At 33.6% G+C, this 20,221-nt stretch overlaps 3 protein-coding genes across 3 annotated transcripts; all 3 read left to right on the top strand.

Moving 5' to 3' along the window:
* The first annotated feature begins 1,169 nt into the window (after positions 1 to 1,169).
* LOC100876392 (pancreatic triacylglycerol lipase) lies at positions 1,170 to 8,455 on the top strand. The gene is made up of 7 exons (XM_003702363.3): positions 1,170 to 1,438; positions 2,214 to 2,316; positions 3,844 to 3,992; positions 5,381 to 5,626; positions 6,032 to 6,238; positions 6,814 to 6,970; positions 8,061 to 8,455. Exons 1-7 carry the CDS (start codon positions 1,390 to 1,392, stop codon positions 8,116 to 8,118), a joined length of 969 nt encoding a protein of 322 aa, XP_003702411.1. The 5' UTR covers positions 1,170 to 1,389; the 3' UTR covers positions 8,119 to 8,455.
* A 107-nt stretch (positions 8,456 to 8,562) lies between these two features.
* LOC105662220 (ionotropic receptor 75a-like) lies at positions 8,563 to 14,998 on the top strand. Its single transcript, XM_012283198.2, has 10 exons — positions 8,563 to 8,849; positions 8,908 to 9,086; positions 9,890 to 10,198; positions 10,618 to 10,745; positions 10,853 to 11,014; positions 11,335 to 11,549; positions 11,650 to 11,864; positions 12,075 to 12,343; positions 12,564 to 12,773; positions 12,829 to 14,998. The coding sequence occupies exons 1-10, from the start codon at positions 8,708 to 8,710 to the stop codon at positions 12,941 to 12,943; spliced, it is 1,944 nt and encodes a 647-aa protein (XP_012138588.2). The 5' UTR covers positions 8,563 to 8,707; the 3' UTR covers positions 12,944 to 14,998.
* Positions 14,999 to 15,398: 400 nt separating this feature from the next.
* On the top strand, positions 15,399 to 19,874 carry LOC105662223 (ionotropic receptor 75a-like). The gene is made up of 10 exons (XM_012283219.2): positions 15,399 to 15,912; positions 16,201 to 16,370; positions 16,460 to 16,768; positions 17,230 to 17,357; positions 17,435 to 17,596; positions 17,786 to 17,997; positions 18,433 to 18,647; positions 19,076 to 19,347; positions 19,456 to 19,662; positions 19,751 to 19,874. The coding sequence occupies exons 1-10, from the start codon at positions 15,780 to 15,782 to the stop codon at positions 19,842 to 19,844; spliced, it is 1,902 nt and encodes a 633-aa protein (XP_012138609.1). The 5' UTR covers positions 15,399 to 15,779; the 3' UTR covers positions 19,845 to 19,874.
* Positions 19,875 to 20,221: the final 347 nt, after the last annotated feature.

Consider the following 20,221-nt stretch of genomic DNA (forward strand, 5'->3'; position numbering starts at 1 on the left):
ATTTTTTGTACCTTATTTCTCTTCGTTATCAAACAAACATGACTGTCTTTTTAGTTCCTATATAAATAGGAATGAATTTCTTGTGATAAAAATTGCGACGTTTGGTCAATGGCGTAACTAGCTAGGGACCATGATGAACCTAGTTTTTTCTAATGTGTGAAGTAGTTTTTTATATGTTGTGTGAGGAGCGTAGATTATAGAATATCTCATGTATTTGTAATTTAGAAATTTTTCAGTGTCAAAGATTTGAATTTCTGAAGTCAAATTATTATATTTCCAAATTTCTGCATTTGTAAATTTCCAATCTTCTACGTTATCAAATCCTTAGATTATCACATCCTCAAATATCCAAATCTCTATATTATCAAATCCCAGTTGAGGAGTTTAGAAATTGGAAAGAGTGCAATTTGGAGATTTCGTAGTTGGGGGATTGAATTTTGGGATTTTGGGATTTGGAGAATTTGGAGAATTGGAAGCTGAGGAATTTGGGAATTGGAAAGAGTGCAATTTGGGGACTTGGAAGTTGGGGGATTGCACTCTTTCCAATTTCCAAACTCTTCAACTTCCAATTCTCCAAATTCCCCACATCCCAAAATTCAATCCCTCAACTACCAAATCCCTAAATTGCACTCTTTCCAATTCCCAAACTCCTCAACTTCCAATTCTCCAAATTCCCCAAATCCAGAAATCCCAAAATTGAATTCCCCAACTGTCAAATCGCCAAATTGCACTCTTTCTAATCCCCAAACTCCTCAACTTCCAATTCTCCAAAGTCCTCCAATTCCCAAAATCCCAAAATTCAAACCCCCAACTATCAAATCCCCAAATTCCACTCTTTCCAATTCCCAAACTCCTCAACTTCCAATTCTCCAAATTCCCTAAACCTCAAATTCCCCAAACCCCAAAATTCCAAACTCCCAAAATTCAATCCCCCAACTATCAAATCCCCAAATTCTCAACTCCCCGCCTTCTAAAACCTTAAAATCCTAAATATCCATACTCCCAAACCTAAAAACGCCACTTTATCATTATCTACCGCTATCAATAAATCTCTGGTGGTCCCAATCCAGTTTGCAGAAAAATTACGTCAATGAGTTCCACGAGAAAGGGTGCAAAAACGTTTCGACTGACAAGATCGTAACACAAATTACGAAATTGCGAAGTGTCCAGTGTGCGGAGCAGAGGGGATACAGACTTGGCGTCGGCTCTCGAAAGTTGCGTGCACGTTCAGCGAATGACTGTCGTAATTAATTAAACAAACGAACGTAGCTGGCGGGCTTATCGAACATCAAAGACGAGAAATCGCGAGTAGGATGAATGGTAGCCCGCCGCTAAGCCGGCTACAGTAGTAATCCAGTGCAACGACGTGCGGTATCGCACAACAGAGTCATGTCACCGGTTGAAACTCTACTCTTCCTAGCGATTGTTCTAGTGTCAGGTAAACGATGTCACGTGGATCTTTTTTTCACGTTTGGAGTGTACGATTGGTTGTAGTGACGAAGTGGGAATTTGGTGGACGCGATTTTTTTAGGGAGGCGCCATGGGGGGTGAATTTGCGAATTGCGGAATATTTTATGTTGAGGATTTTTGAATTATAAGACTCTTATTTTCAAATTATAAGATTATGAGATTCTTTCATTTGAGAATTTTTGAGCTAATTTTTGGATACTCAAACTCTTGAATTTCGGAACTTCTATTTCAGTTCTTGAAGTTTTACTGTTTTTTTCATGTTTAGAAACTTACTTTCTTTAAGTTTGTAAGTTTTCGGCTTCAGAGACTACAATAGCCTTGATTATTCTACTGAAATAATTTCTGAATCAACAAATTTAGGAATTCTTGAATTTTAGTATTTCTAAGTGTCAAGTGTCTTTATCTTCCCAAATTCTAAAATTCCCAAATTCTTCAATTTCGAACCCAAAAATTCACCGAATTACAAATTATCAAAACCTCAAATCCAGAAATTCCCTAAATTACAAATTTCCACAATCCCAAATTCACAAATTCACAAAATCATCTCATTTTTCCAATGCTTCAAATTTCTTTAGTTCCAAATCCCCAAAATTTCCAGTTCTTCAAATTCCTTAAATCCTTGAATCCTCTAATTACTCACAACCTTAAAATTCCCAAAATCTCAAATTCAATATGTAATCTCAATATGTAAAAATTTTTATAAATTTTGCATCCACCAAATTTTAATTAAATCGTGGTTGCAGCGTACGCGTATCCGCAGAATACATTCTTGAACGATGTGGAGACAGTCATCAAGTCTGTGTTCAAGGTTCACCGTGAACCAGCTACCTTCAATTTGTACACCAGGTATGTAGAATATAATCAATTTGTCTCGAGTCAATTTCAAATTTCATAAAACATATTACTTATACAATTTATTTCAAATTTCATAAAACAGAAATTATTTATTTATCTCAAACTTCATAGAACAAGATTTATTTATCCAATTAATATCAACTTAACAAAAAGAACTGAAATAAATAATCATGTTCAATGTTTTATATTAAATTTACAACAAATGGTTGAATTTCAGTAGTTCAACTTCACAGAACAAAAATTATCCAATTACTTTGAACTTTACAAAAAGAACTGAAATAACTAATCATACTTAATGTATTATATTAAATATTGAACGAATGAATGAATTTGAATAGGGAAATAAATCGAAATAAAATCGGCGGAAAGGGAAGTGAGAGAGTAAGAAGAGAGAAGTAAGAAAATTCGCGCTTCTCGTTGGTAACGCGATTCGCGTTGCAAATTTTTCACCCGTGCAGAGCCGTCTTTATCGTTCACGTTCGTAAACGATGCATCAATTTTTTAACGATACGTGCAATCAGCAAGCCGGCAAATTCTATTCTCAGCGCTGACGCTCCACTGACTATCATCGATGCGTGAATATCGCGGACGCGCCTCCTTTTCTTATTCTTTTTGCACTGTGTTGCCTTCTTCTGTCGATCGACCCGATCGAATACGGGGAGGAAATCGAAGCGCCACTAGAAACGCGTCAAGCATTCGTTTACTCGATCACTATCACTTTTATTACGCGTTTTATTCAAACTTCTCAATCATATTTCTATTCCTCGCATATTCAATGTTATGTTTAATGTTAATTTTATATTTATGTTTAGGTTTAAATGTTATGTGGATTTTGGGGTTATCTTCAAATTTCACAAGTTGCAAAACCCCTGAATTTCCATACGTTACAAATGTATCTTTCCTGGTTTTTCAATTTTCATAGCTTTTCAATTGTTAATATCAATCTTCCTGGTTTTTCAATTCTAAATTTCCAAATTTTCAAAATCCCAATGTCTCGAAATCTCAACATTTCTAATTCCTGAATTCTTATATCCCCGAATCCGCAAATTCCAAAATTCTTAGAACTTTATACTCTGGAATTGTCAAACCACAAATCCCAATGTTCCCTAAACTCACACTTCTTAGAATTCTATATTTTCGAATCTGTGAACCCCAAATTCAAAAATTTCCAAATCCTAAAATACCAAAATCCCAAAATCCCCAAATCTCCAAATACCTAAACCTCAAAATCCCCAAATCTTCAAATCGCAAAATTCCCAAATCCTCAAATCCCAAAATCTTCAAATCTCCAAATCCCTAAACCTTAAAATTCCCAAAATCCCCAAATCTCTAAACCACCAAATCCCAAAATCCCCAAATTCCCAAATCCCCAAATCCCTAAACCTTCAAATTCGCAGAATCCCCAAATCTCTAAACCACCACATTCTAAAATCCCCAAATCCCTAAACCTCCAAATCTCCAAATCAGCAAAATTTCTCCCAAAAAAATAACTAATTTTCCCTCTTCTGTTTCACAAAGAGAAAATCCATTCGGTGAAGAGCAGTTATTTCTGAACAACACCGAGGTTTTGTACGCATCGCATTTCAACGAAAGTCGTCCAACGAAGTTCGTCATTCACGGATACAGCGACACCGGAAACGAAGCTTGGGTACGAGGTTTGATTGATGGTATGCAAATACGAGTATGTATATCGTTTTGCTGCTTACGACGTTTAGATAAGGAACAGAAAAAGAAGCGGAAGGAAATTGTGTTATATCGTGCGCATAGGAACGTGAATACAATTTAAAAATTATAACATTGACTGTTTTTTATTCTTGTTGAAATATTGGTATCGGTATTTCACGCGCAGAACACGACGCAAAAAATATATATCTTAATTTGAGCAAATTTTTTCTTATTGTAAACAACGTAATCGAGTTAATCGCGTTAAATGCCAGATTAAACTTAGATTTTTAATTAATTTCTGTGGTTATTGAATAACGCAACTTCCATGACCAGATAATACTGTTGGTCAGAAGTTTACACCATTTTGTGATTTATAAAAAGTATCCTCATTTAAGTGAACAGAAATTTTCTTTTAAATATTAAAATGATAGTATGAGAATTAATCAAGTAATTGGAGTAACAGTAATTTTTACTTTGAAGAAGTAGTTGAATACTGTACAGAAATAAAATATCTAAATCCATGTTAAAAATATTTGGTATTCTCGTTTCTGGTTGCGAATTAATGGAAGAACAACGCGGGGGATTTTCCTGAAATTTCTAGAAATGTCGACGACGAGGAACGAGTGAAATTTAATTACAATCAGGGTCAATCCGTTTCGGTAAACACGGAATCGACGTCGCCAGGTTCAAGGGTCACCACCGATAACAACTTAATTGATCATTTAACAAGTTTTTGCTCTCGCGCTAAGCTCCTGACGTAACTGTGAGAAATTTTGATTTAGAATTTTTCCAAGATCCTCCGTCGTACACCCTTTGACCCCCTGGTGAACCAGTGACGTTCGTAGACGAATAGAAATATATCTTCTATTGATTCTTTGCTCGCGTGTTTCGTGATGAAGGAACTCCTTACTTTAATTGTTCAAGGACGTTTACTACGAAAAGTCGATTGTTTGAATAATTTTTGGAATATCAGGTAGTCAAGATATTGGTGATATTTTTTTGCAATAATTAATATACAGGTTTTCCTGAAGTGAACATATGTACTTTGCATATATAGCTTGCATATGTGATTTCCACATGTAACTTGAACTAGACAATAATATATATTATTCAAGAAAGAACCATGTTGACAGACATACAAAAATATAAATACAAAACAGTTTATTTATTACAAAGTTAAGCTATTTATATTTTATATAATATTACACAATTTATATTATAAAATATATATATAATACATTGCATGTATATTTTTGAGTTGTGGCACTTATAGATTTGAATGTATCTTATAGAATGTATCCTATATATCCTATAAGAGTAGGTTATAATAATAATAGAATTTATTGATCCTCCCACAAGTAATTAAATATGTAAACTTGTTTAATTGCAGCGTATCTGCTTCACGAAGACGTGAACGTGATCGTCGTAGGATGGGGAGTTTTGGCCGCGGATATATATCCGGTGGCTGCGAACAACACTCGTCGCGTGGGGGAATTTCTTGGTGATTTCCTAGAATTTTTAAATCGTGAATCGAATTTGGAATACAAGGACGTGCATATCAGTGGACACAGTTTGGGATCGCACGTGGCTGGATTCGCTGGTGCTTACTTGGAGGGACGCATTGGTAGAATAACAGGTATACACATCATAGTGAGAATTTTATAAATTATTTTTATTACTTGTGTGTCATTTTAGATGTTATTTGTTGCTCTTAGTTTTGACAATTTATGGGGAACGAAATTCTAAAATGTTAAATTTGTTAGATGTGTTGAATGTGTTAAATGTAGTACATGTGTTATATGTGTTAAATATGTTAAATATGTCAAATCTTTCAAATCTTTCAATTCTTTCAAATATCTTAAATTTCTTATATAGCTCAAATATTTCAAATTTCTTATAAAGCTCAAATATTTCAAATATCTCAAACGTCTCAAATATGAAAGTTATTACTCATTCATAGAGTCACTCAGTTTTATTCAACCTACTGATGAATAGGTTTGTATATTCGTATTTTTAATTAATTGTAAATATAATTTTTAAGGTCTAGATCCAGCCAGTCCCCTGTTCGAGACGATTTCCGGCATCGTTGATCCAGAATTCAGATTAGACCCAACAGATGCGCAATTTGTGGATGTGATCCACACCAGTGGTCCTGCGTTCGGATTTTTAGCTCCTCTAGGTCATGCAGATTTTTATCCTAATAATGGCAGGTTTCCTCAGCCTGGGTGCTCGTTCTTGCCAACTACAAGTCAGTATCTCTTACGTATTAGGTTGTATTTTCCTAAAAATAGAAAATCACACGAGATTCGATAGCATAAGTATTGATAGAAGTATACGTTTGTATAAGTTTGAAGTTTAAAGTTTTATGAAGTATAACATTTATTAATATTGCTGTAACATAAAATATAATATGGTTGCCATTATTTGGACTATCTATTAATAATAAATACAATCTGCTAATAACATAAAGTAAATTATGGCTGCCATTATTTGGACTATCTATTAATAATAAATAAAGACTGCTAATAATAAATAATATTTACTCAACCTACTAATAATAAATATTTACACAAGCTATACCTATCACCCGATAAATAAAAGCTATATTTAACGCGTTGGTTGCCACCGTGACAATTAATACGAAGTTCATTGTATACGATAAGATACATAATTGAATACATTGTTCCCCAATATTTGCGAACCAGTTGCGATTAAAATAACATCGGTGAATTAGCAGCATAAATCACCGATGACTACAATGGCAGTCAACGTGTTAATCAATTTTTTGCAATACTCGACAAAAAGAAGTGTTTAAATGTTTAGCCTACTGTAGCCATTCACGAGCACATCAATTCATGACGGAGAGCATAGGAAGCACGGCTGGTTTCAAGGCTAGAACTTGCGAAAGCTGGGAAAAATACAAGGAGGGACATTGCGATTACAACCCCATTGTTCTTATGGGAGAATATGCTTCCACCTCGTAAGACACATTTCTTTATATTTATAAATCATTTGGACTAATTGATTACTAAGTCAAACTTAAAATTGAAAAATCAACAATTCTTCCACAATTTTATTTCAAGCAATTAATTCTTATTTTCTTCATACTTTATTTCAATTAATTATATTGCATTTTTATAAAATTTCTTTTCAAACAATTAACTACAATTATTGGCATGTGAGGTGTCTGTTGTTCAAAAGGTATTTTTGTAATTTATATACAATGCAACTTTCGCAGGAATATTGCTTTTAATAGCAAGGTTCATTGTGTACTTTATATTTAAAACAGTGTATTTTAAGAAGTAATTCAGAATATGATTCAACATTTTTTATCATTCAATTTTAAACTGAAATTCGTAAGAGAAGTATTGTGACAATTTAATGTATCAGAAAAATGTAAAAACAATGGTTTAACGTGGGCGAATGAATTTAAACAGCCGAAAGTATTTTCAAAAATTTATATTTTCGCGCGCTTTTTGGCAAAAGGACTACTGGCGCCCCCTGTCCGTCAAACGGGGTGAACTACACTAGTTTGGGACAGGCCTTTCGTTAGTTCCTCATTTTGCTGCTAGTTGGCGCTGGTGGCGCTAAATGCGCCATCTGGTGGCAGAATAAGGAACTAACCAAAAGCGTGTCTCAAACTAGTGTAGTTCACCCTTTTCGACGGACAGGGGGCGCTAGTAGTCCTCTTTTGAGAAAGCGCGCGAAAATACGAATTTTTAAAATATAAATACGCCTGATCTCTTTTAAAATACAATATATTTGAATATATTCTGATTTGAAGCTTTCTAATGCTTCATACTACTTAAATTAACATAAATTAACTATTGTATCATCGTTTATAATATACTATTATCCTTTATATAATTTTTATACATATATATGTCCTTGTCTGAAGGAAGCCTATCTTGCACCTGAGTATAAATAATTTGATTACTGTATCATTGTTACATTTATTTTTACTATTATTCTACTATTATTTGTAACGTAAAAATTTATTAATAATTTGTTATTAATTTCTTACTAATTTGTCACGTCCACAGTTTCTAAAGTGTTTTTTCTTGTTACAGGTTGCGAGGAAAATTTTATCTATCAACGAACGACGCTCCTCCATTCGCGATAGAATAAACGGTTCGAGAAAACGATATCGGCAAACCTGGAACGACCGTGTGATGGCGATCGTGATTTTCACGACATCAAAATGATCAGTACTAGTCATTTACAAGTTACTCCTTATTTATGCAATGTGCGTAGGTTTATTCGAACCTTCTGAATCAAGAAAAAGAACGAACGAGATTGAAGTCGATGGCGAAGCGCTGTCGTTTTATGTCGTGCATAGAAAGTACAAATTATATTAATTAACGTGGTATACTTAGATAATAACTCTCTCTAGCTCTCTTTCTCAATGTCTCTCTCTTATGTTCGTGTAGAAGGAACAGTAAATAAATGTTATTGGTTACTCAAATTTTTTACCTTATTTACATATTTACTCAAATTTTGTCCTTTTCATTTATCAAATTTACAAAAGAAATGTACAAATATTAAAATATTGACTCCTCTGATAAAATATACAATATCTTTAATAACTTATAATAGTTACAATATAACTACAGCGCTGAAATAAAATATTAATGTAGACACAAAATATTCATGAAAAATATCGACGCAAGAATAATCAAAGTTCCCGAACGATTCCACAAGAAATAACTATCGTGCGATGAATCGTGTGCTCCTGTTGTTTCTCCAAATCTTACAATTCAATATTATTTATTGCACAAATGAAAATCATGTTATCCGTGATTATTTCGCGTTTAGAAAAGTGGAGAGGATTGTGGGCTTCTCTTGCGACGACATGGAAAGTATGTACAATTTCCTTCTATAACTTCATTTAATTAATCCTTACGCTTTTACAAATAGATGACTTTAACCTCGCGAAAACACTGAACGAAAAGTACACCACGTATATTTCAATGTTAAATTCTACTGTTGAATCTCGTTTGGATGTGAAACAGATTTTGAGGGCTGAGTATCATCGTTTAGGTGTCTTTCTGGATTCTAGGTGCGATAGTGAACGTTATGCTAAAGTTATAGCCGATGTAAGTAGAGTGATTCAACATTTTTGGGTTTATTAATCATGTGAGAGAGATTGCAGTAGACTCTCATGTCTGATGCATAGAAATTCGATGGGTGGCGATATAATGCGTGGTATTATAGCGCGTGGGAATTTTTACGCGTAGCGATTCTAACGCGTTGTAATTCAACGCATAGCGATTCTAACGCGTGGTAATTCGACGCAGAGCAATTCTTACGCGTGGTAATTCAACGCGTAGCAATTCTAACGCGTGGTAATTCAACGCGTAGCAATTCTAACGCGTGGTAATTCGACGCAGAGCAATTCTTTCGCGTGGTAATTCGACGCAGAGCAATTCTAACGCGTGGTAATTTGACGCAGAGCAATTCTTACGCGTGGTAATTCGACGCGTAGCAATTCTAACGCGTGGTAATTCGACGCGTAGCAATTCTAACGCGTGGTAATTCTACGCAGAGCAATTCCAACACATGGTAATTCGACGCAGAGCAATTCTTACGCGTGGTAATTCGACGCATAGCAATTCTTACGCGTAGTAATTCGACTCATAGCAATTCTAACGCGTGGTAATTCTACGCAGAGTAATTATTACGCGTGGTAATTCTAACGCGTGATAATTCTAACGCGTAGTAATTCGACGCGTAGCAATTCTAACGCTTGGTAATTCGACGCGTAGCAATTCTAACGCGTGGTAATTCTTACGCTTGGTAATTCGACGCGTAGCAACCCTAACACGTGGTAAATCGAGGGCAATATAACGAGAGTCAACCGTAATTCAATAGAACTAACATACTGATCCAACGCATACAGGCAGGGAAATATTTCATGTACGACGAGATGCACAAATGGCTGATCATAGGCTTAAACCTGAATCAGACACTGCAAATATTGAACGATGATACATTCAGTGTTTCAACGGACGTGGTAATTGCTATACCATCTCTCGATAATTATCTTTTGTACGACGTGTATAATCCATGTAAAGATCGAGGAGGATCCATGAATGTAACATACTTCGGATCATGGAGTGAAAAGAAAGGATTGAACATTACTTTAACTCAAACGAAATTTCAGAGGAGGTCTAATCTGCATGGGATGAAACTCAGAGTTGGCTTGGTCGTAAGTTTTGGATAATTTGTACAAGTGGATTAATTTCTATAATTTCGCCAAGTAGACTTTTTGCACTTTTTATAACACTGAAAACTTTTTGTAAAAACTATTATAAAACTTGAATATAAAGAAAATGTTTATTAATAGCGTTATTTAATACATTGATTGCCACACTGAAACAATTGAAAATTGCATCCAGTAATGTTTTAATTTTTAATAAATTTTACCAACCATTTTCACAATATCTTGTTACGTTTATTTTCCATATATCCATGAAATTAATGCGAGAATTTTTAATTAGGAAAATGAACAAATTTTTAACAATACACAAGTTACATCAGTTTATAAACTTAAGTGTCAGCCATATATGTGTGACGTGGCAGTCAACATGTTAATTGTATAAAATTGATGTAGTATTAATTTTGCAGGTAAATATTCAAGTGGAGAACAGGTCTCTCCATGAAGCGATGTTAGAGTACTCCATGAAAACGAAATACGGTCGATCGAAATTTTTGTATATCCTCATGAATCATCTGGCTGATCTTTTCAACTTCACGTAAAAATTAATTAATTACTGATCATACGAATAGATATCTGATCATACGTAGGAGTTTCAGATATTGAATTTTGTGTATGAAATTTTGTCACGATTTTAATTTACAGTATGGACCTCGTGGAGATAAACGCACAAAGGAGATTCGATAACTCCGGCCCGGTTTTCACGGCATTTAAAAGGAAAATTATAGACCTGTCGGCAAGTCCGGTCGCTATGAAAATCGATCGATTGACGAACGGAGATATTATTGGACCTGTCTGGCCAATACGGTATAATACTACTTCAGTACAGTTGCACCGATTGTATACATAGCTTGTTATTACGTTTTCTTAAAACTATTTCATTTTAAGAATTCAGTTTTTAAATCATTAATGTATATAACTCTTTGCTAGTCTGGCTTTTTTCATCACTTTATAAAAGATGTTAATTTCATAGTACATTAAATAATATAGAATAAATGGATCTGTTTAGATCTATCAATAAATTCATTATACATGCAGAAAGAAATGTAAACTAACAACAATCGTAATTTTATGTTTGAGTTGTATGCAATCAATTTTATATTATCATTTTAAAATTGTTTTTGTAGATCATGTTTTATGTTCCGAACAATTTCGTCGACTAAAATGAAACCCACACAGTTTCTGCAACCCCTGTCTGTAAAAGTGTGGTACGTGATGTCTGCGATGATAATAATCGTGACGACCACTTTGATCATTCTAATAAAAATCGAAGGTGTTTCTGGTCCTGCAGAGATATATGGGTTATCTGTTTTACTCACGATAGGTGCTTTATCTCAACAAGGTAATTGTGTTACTGTTCTTGAGAAATTCTATTATACGTATGTATAGTAAAATATATGAAATGTAATTTTGCACTTTTGGAACGTAATTATTTTATACAGGATCTGCATTCGTCCCCGGTCGTTTCGCAGGACGCATAGCCTTCTTGCACACCTTAATTTTCAGTGTGTTGATCTTGAATTACTATTCCGCAAGTATAGTGTCCAATCGTTTGAAAAACAAGGGTGAGAAAATGAACGATTCTTTGATTAACTTGTCTAAAAGCAATATGAAGCTCGCTGCGGAACCCACCCCGTACATTCGTTCCTTTCTTCAGGTATATTTTGTATAAATATTATAAAATATAAAATAAACTTGTAATAAAATTAGACTTTGTTTCATTAGGATAAATGTTCAATCATTAAAGTTAAAATAAAATTTGAAACGAAAGAATTTAAAATTAACTTCGTGCTTCGGATTGTGAGGGTTGCAACCCCCCAAACTGTTAAACTTTGCATACTTTAAATATAAGATACTTGGTTAACAGGTGCCAGATAAAGAAGTAAGATACTTCTACGAAAATCGTTGGGCAAAGATACCAGAGTTCAACAGATATTTACCACTCGAACAGGGACTTAATCAAGTGGCAGACGGAAGTTTGGCTTACCATACTATGATCGATTCTGCTTATCCGTATATCGAACAGTCTTTCAGCTATCGAAGTATTTGTGAACTAACGGAAGTTCATCTGTTTCGTGCGATCCTGGCATTTTATGCGAGACATAGAAGTCCTTTCACTGAATTAATGAAAATAGGGTAAAAATCTTTTTTTAACAATTTTTTTTTAGATTATACAAAACAAGAAATGATGGTTTCATCATTGTTCAATCGATGTCCAAACGTTGGTATAATAGTTTATTAGATACTAACGTGAACATTTTTACAATAATTTATTTTATCGTTGGTAGTTTATTTTACTACCAACTATTAAATTAATAACAAGATAAAAAAAATAAACAAATACTCATTTTTCTAGTTTAACTAAAATTCGCAACACCGGTATCCAAAGTCGAGAATTAAAAAGATGGGGATCCAGGAAGCCATTTTGTCCAACGAATCTTTTAATCGCCGAACCCTTGTCGATCCACGAAGCAGCTCCAGTCTTCATATTTCTGAGTTTCGCCATAATCTTGTCTCTTCTGTTTTGCGCCGTCGAAAATATCGTCTACTGCCTTTCTCCTTCAAGGTATATTCTAACTTTTCAATCTTGTGATGATACACTAAGTTTAATTGATTTTCAGGAAAACAAGCGCGATAATGGAGAAACGTCATCTAATCGCTAGCAACTTGGATTTATCGTCGATGAGAGATCTTAATTTGCAGACGTTGCAAAGTTTAACTGTTGTCGAAGAATGAAGTAGTTTCAAGATACTTTACGAAGATTTTAAGATACTTTTAATAGGGCACTATTACTTAAAGTAACTTTTATAAGTTCCACATTTTGTTGGTTTCAAATTTATAGATTCTTAAATTTGTAAATTCTTATGGTCTTAAAGTGCAATGTTCCGAAATTCGCAAGGTTCGAAATTCCAATGTTCCCAAATTTCTACATCCTCAAATTTGCAAGGTTCGAAATTCCAATGTTCCCAAATTCCTAAATCCACAAATTCTCAAGGGTTCGAAATTCCAATGTTCCCAAATTTCTACATCCTCGAATTTGCAAGGTTCGAAATTCCAATGTTCCCAAATTCCTAAATCCACAAATTCTCAAGGGTTCGAAATTGCAATGTTCCCAAATTTCTACATACCCAAATTCTCAAGGTTTGAAATTCCAATGTTCCCGAATTCCTAACTATCCAAATTCTCAAGGTTCGAAATTCCAATGTTCCCAAATTCCTAAATTCCCAAATTCATAAGGTTCGAAGTTCCAATATTCCCAAATTCCTAAATTCCCAAATTCTTAAGGTTCGAAGTTCCACTATTCTCAAATTCCTAAATCCCCAAATTCTCAAGGTTTGAAATTCCAATGTTCCCAAATTCCCAAATCCCCAAATTCTTAAGGTTCGAAATTCCAATGTTCCCAAATTCCCAAATCCCCAAATTCTCAAGGTTCGAAATTCCAATGTTCCCAAATTTCTGAATCCCCAAATTCTCAAGGTTCGAAATTCCAATGTTCCCAAATTCCTAAATCCCCAAATTCTCAAAGTCCGAAATTCCAATGTTCCCAAATTCCTAAATTCCCAAATTCTTAAGGTTCGAAGTTCCACTATTCTCAAATTCCTAAATCCCCAAATTCTCAAGGTTTGAAATTCCAATGTTCCCAAATTCCCAAATCCCCAAATTCTTAAGGTTCGAAATTCCAATGTTCCCAAATTCCCAAATCCCCAAATTCTTAAGGTTCGAAATTCCAATGTTCCCAAATTCCTAAATCCCCAAATTCTCAAGGTTCGAAATTCCAATGTTCCCAAATTTCTGAATCCCCAAATTCTCAAGGTTCGAAATTCCAATGTTCCCAAATTCCTAAATCCCCAAATTCTCAAAGTCCGAAATTCCAATGTTCTCAAATTTCTGAATCCCCAAATTCTCAAGGTTTGAAATTCCAATGCTCCTAAATTCCTATATTCCCAAATCCCTAAATTCCCCAATACCTAGATCCCCAAATCCCTAAATTCCCAAGTCCCTAAATTCTTCAATACTTAGACCCTAAATCCCTAAATTCCCCAATACCTAAATCCCCAAATCCCTCAATTCTTGACCCTCAAATTTCCACATCCCCAAAAATCCATAAAAATCAGCCCTCCACAAAACTTCAACCAAGCATTAAATTAATTTGATTGCAAACGAATTACCGAGCAGTTAGACGACACCGCACGAGCAGTTTATTCCGTTTAATTATTATTAACATGCAGCGTGCACAGAAATGTTATTTAATAAGCGGTAAGCTAACCACGCAAACGAAGATATTTAAAAATAAATATCACTCCACTCCGTCAGTTAATTACAATATTGATGTTGCCGATATTACGAAAATCCGTTTTCCAATTTACCCTTATCTTCAATCGAGTAATTAATTTTTAACTCTTCATGGGATTTCCGTTGCGTTGGCAATGTGCCTTTAATGTCTAGTTTATCGTGAAATTCATATTTTACCCGACTATGTATTACTTATTGATGATTATCAAATTAATAAGCCAGAACATGCGGAAGATTAATAAGAACGTATAATAACGCTATTAATTTAGGATGCTTCGTTCGCTGTGGTTTTATGCACTTTCATTATTGTTTTTGTGCTGTGTATTATTAATTTGGTGGAATATAATATGTCATAGAGTTTAAATAAAAATTGAAAGTTCACAAATTATTACATTGTAGATGTTTATGCTAATATCATTGCGTTAATATAAAATATATACATGTTTTCTTGAAATATTTTTCCTCTTTGGATGATTCAAAATATTATATGTATACAAATGCAGATGTATTGTTATTAAAGTCATTGAATGTAATTCTTATAACATTAATAAAAATGATCAATTATCAAAGTTATTATTAGACTAACAAATAACAATTTTTTATTAAAATATTTATGTGAATGTGGACATACGTGTTTACATAAAATATTCTCCCTCTTCAGATTCATAGAACATACATAAAAATTAAAAGAATATAAATTGTTTAACCTTCAAACATTTGTATAAATGTGTACATATATGTTTACAACAAATATTTTCCCTTTCCAGATAATATAAAATATAGTCATAATTTCTTTATAATATTGTATACATTCATTTCTCTATGATATTTTATACATTCACTATTGTAGAATATTGTATAATACTGTAAGTGAGACTAACAGTTAGAATAACATATATAATATGCTTCAATATATTAAAAATACATAAACCTTTGCAATTTATTTAGTATTCAAGACAGTATCATATCAATATATGAAAAATAAACGTCACCGTGTCTCGTTCTCACGAAGTCCATGTCACATCAAGCAACAAGACGTGACTGAAAAATGAATGAGCTCTATAGCCGTTTCTGTACGTGTTTCGTGACTCCAGCAATTTGTCAGATTATAGGAAATTAGTTCTTTCCGAATATCAGAATACTAAATTACGATGAATTCGATGCATGAGCACAAACGTATCAAAATAATGAGATCAAGTATACTCTAACGAAAAGCACGATTCGAGTGTCGCTAAAATCGCGAAGAATTGTTTCTTCAAAAAGGGTAGTGCTTTCTACGATGTTCTTCCCTTTTCTACTTCTGTCGCAGTTAATTTTGATTTCCAACGCACAGGATCATGTTTTTATTCGTGACTATTTTGTGCATAAGAAGGTGCGGAATGTCGTGGGATTTTCTTGCGGTGACACTATAGGTATGTCACTCTCTTTTTATTGAAAAGAATTTTATTAAGATGTTGCATGACAGCTGTTGTTTAGAGGTGACACATTTCTGGTTGAACGAAAAAATGTACTGTATTATTTGGAAATTTTGTTAATGACATAATAATAATACAGAGTGTTTCGTAACATAATTTCATGGTTTACTATGTATGGTTTACATTAGTATTAAAATTGATTACATCAATACTTATATGACTACACCTACTAAAAAATAATTATTAAAATAAAATCAGTATTCGTACAACAATACACAATTGCAGGTGACTTTAATCTGCTCAAAACCCTAAGTACCATCGGTATATTCACTATAATACGAGAACCCAGCATGAGAATCGATTTCGTAAGATTTTTGAGGAGCGAAGCGTGGACAGTTGGTGTCGTCATCGACGTACGTTGTCTCAATGAAACGGCTGTTCGAATTTTTGCCGAAGTAAGAGACATCGTATAAAATGTAATAAAACTTAATACAATTTAACAAAATTTAATAAGGTAAAAATGAATTAATATTATACAATTTAGAGTTCGAAGCATCGAATGTACGATTATTCGTACAACTGGCTAGTGCTTGGTTCGAACTACAATAATAGTATTCCTCTTTTGAACGACACCGCGTACAATATAGTGACGGACGTTGTGCTAGCTATATCGAATAGAAATGGCTACGATTTGTACGATATTTACAACCATTGTAAATATCGTGGTGGTTTATTGAACGTTACTAAACTTGGCGATTGGAGGCAAGATTCTGGACTGAATATTAGTATCACTACTCCTTTGATTAATAGGAGGGCTAACATGCATGGGATGAGATTGAAGATATCTGGTGTGGTGAGTAGTATTAATAGTTGAAGTTTGGTGGTGGAATTTGAGAATTTGGGGATTTAAGGAATTTGAGGATTTTCGAAATGGGGATTTGGAAACTTGGGGATTTTGGGATTTGGAGATTTGGGGACTTGGGAACTTGGAGACTTAGGGACTTGGGGACTTGGGACCTTGGGGACTTGGGACTTTTGGGATTTGGGGACTTGGGAACTTGGGAACTTGGAGATTTTGGAATTTGAGGATTTGGGGATTTGGGGATTTGAGGACTTGGGAACTTAGGGATTTTGGAATTTGGAAGTTTAGAAATTTGCTCATTAGAAGATTTGTAAATGTAGAAATTAGGGGATTTGAAAATTTGAGTATTTGAGAATTTCAAGATTTGAAAAATTTAAGTATTTCTAAATTTCTAAATATTTCCAAATTCGAAAATTTCAAGGTTATAGAATGTATGTACATATGTTATTTAGATACAATACAGACCAAAGAACATGCGTCTCGAAGACTACATGCAGGACATTAATACAAGATCCTTGGACAGCATGCATAAATTTGTACATGCCATGATATTGCATACAGGAGAGCTTTTTAATTTTAGGTAATAAATAATACGCACTTATTACAATATGTTTCGGTGTTACACTTTATGAAATAAAGCTATCTTTTGTTATTCAGTGTTCACGCTTCGGAAATAATCTACTGGGACAGGCACAGTGTACACGGTTTAATTTTTGAATTTTTAAGATCAAACTATATCGATTTTGCTAGTAATCCGAGGATCATGGTGTCTGAACGTTTGGATTTTGCTTCTCTGATTGGAGCAGCTTGGCCTATTAAGTAATTAATACAATTTTATTTCTCAAGCAACCTTTGGGTATTATAGTAAGATCAGATTTGACACTCTTAAACTTAAATTACATTTTGTATAGTCAAAATTAAATAATTGTTCACATTATTTAAAAAACTACTTATTCTTTATACATAACTTTTATATAATATAAAAGCATTAATTAAATATCGTTTCAGACCATGTTTCATGCTTTTATCAACCTCGACGAATAAAATCAAACTAGAGATCTTTCTAAAGCCTTTTACTCGGCAAACTTGGTACGTGTTCGCAGCTTTCGGAATATTCTCCATCTTCATCGTAAAAATGATTATGAATCGTGAGAAAATCGGTAAACGAGAGAAATATTCGGGGGCGGTGGTGCTTTCTGTAGGAATTGTAGCTCAACAAGGTGAGTGTTAAAGAATATTAATAAACATTAATCCAAATTATTCTTTGACGTCTATTCTGTGATCTCTGATTTGCAAGTTGGCTTCTATTCTATGACCTCTGATTTATAATTTGACCTCTATCCTTTCACCACTATGTAATAATAGTGGTCAAATTCATGTAACAATAAAATACACAAAGCGAATAAAATTCAAACAAATATCATTTCGACTTCTCAAAATCACAATCAAAATCCCACATTCAACATCAAAGTCTTCCAACATTTTTGGTACCAGTATATTTGACATTAATATTCATAAATGTACAAAAGCTGACCTTTCGACCTATCTTTATTAAACCTTCTTTTAAGTACAGTATGTCACATGAATATAAATATTGAATGCTCTTCTTCCAAACACCCTCCATAAATAATTTATACTTCTTCATTTTTCGTCAGGTGCAAATTTGCTTCCAAAACGCGTTGCAAGTCGCATAGCACTTTTCCAAATAACTCTACACAGTTGGATAATGTATAATTACTATTCAGCTAGTATTGTTTCGGCTCGATTGAGCGAACCTTTAGATATGATGGAGGACTCTGTGACCGTTCTTGCTGATAGCAATCTGAAAATTGCTGCGGAAGCTGTGCCGTACTTGAATTATTTTTTATATGTATGTATTAATTGCTCTTTGTGGATTTCTCAAATTAATTTTAATTCACCAACAACTACTTAACAATTATAAAATTTTAAAGATCTTAGTCATACTGTAAAAGAAAATGGACTCTTGATGTCTTCATGATTTATTGATTTTGACAAATTTATTGTATTTGATAGATTCTTCATTTTTTCAATTTTAATACTTTTTATATGTGCTTTGTTTTTTACTGTAATAAAGTAGGATCTTTCAAACAGTTTACTGTATAATAATATTAGTACATAATATACTAGTATAATAATATTACTGCTGTACAATATGCTATGACCTTTCATTGTATAATAAATTATATAATAACCAATATTACATGACCTTCCATTGTATAACAAGTTATATGTATAATAACTAATGTTATATGATTTTTCATTGCATAACGTTACTAGAAATTGAATTGGGAATCAGACTACTTTCGCAAGAAGCGTTGGGATCCCCTACCAGAGTCCGAACGATATTTGCCACTGGAAGAAGGAATCAGACAAGTGAGCCAAGGTATTTTAGCATACCACACCGATCCAAATACTGCGTACCCTTACGTGGAAAGAATGTTCGATTCCAATAAAATCTGCGAATTAACGGAGATACATTTGTTCAAACAATCCGTGATGGGGATGTATGCTAGCCACAATGGACAGTTCATTGAAATAGCCAAAATAGGGTAAGCATTCTCTCTTCACAGTCCTCTCTCTACTTTACAATTTAATATTAAATTAATACCATAAGTTAGAATAATTTTGACCTTGTCAATTCTTTTTTTTTGTTTTAGATTGACAAAGATGTTCAACACCGGTCTTCGTAATCGACAAATCAAACATTGGTCATCGAGAAAGCCACAGTGTCAACCTGATACTCTCTCTACCAGAAGTATCACTATTTACGAAACAGCACCAGCTTTGATTTTACTAGCCTTTGGTATAGTTGTGGCTGGAACAATTTGCATCGTGGAGAACATTATTTTTAATCGCTCAATGAGGTCATCTTTCATTTAAAAATATTGAATATTAAAATCACATTGTCGATAAAAATTTCATATTTTATATACATTATTATATATTTGATAGGGGAATGGATAGCAATCGAAAGAAGAGGATTGGAACGAGAGGAAGCATCGTCAGTGGAAATAGCAGGGACAACCTTCTAGATCTTAATCTTTAATACCCGTATCATTGCTTCTTAGGAAAAACTCAATAGATTATTAATTAGATAAGAATTTTCATTATTACATGCTTTTTGCTAGACTCTGATTTTGGAACTTACTATAACCCCTATTTTGTTAAACCAGTGAAACAGAAATATTTTCTTCCGTCAAATTTTCTGCTTGCATATAATAATTCAAATAATAATATCAGTATGTCCCAACCAAAACCTGCCCTATCAAATGAAATAATTTTCATATAAAATACTTTAGCGCATTTTCAATATGTTTCACAAATACCGACCAACAAAGTTACACATCTAGTTTGTATGTAAACCACGAATTTCTTGTTTGAAATGTTGTTTCTTGTCCCTAAGAGCCAATACGTCAAAACTGA

This window comes from Megachile rotundata, chromosome 5, assembly GCF_050947335.1.
Source record: "Megachile rotundata isolate GNS110a chromosome 5, iyMegRotu1, whole genome shotgun sequence".
NCBI classification, from domain to species: Eukaryota; Metazoa; Arthropoda; class Insecta; order Hymenoptera; family Megachilidae; genus Megachile; species Megachile rotundata.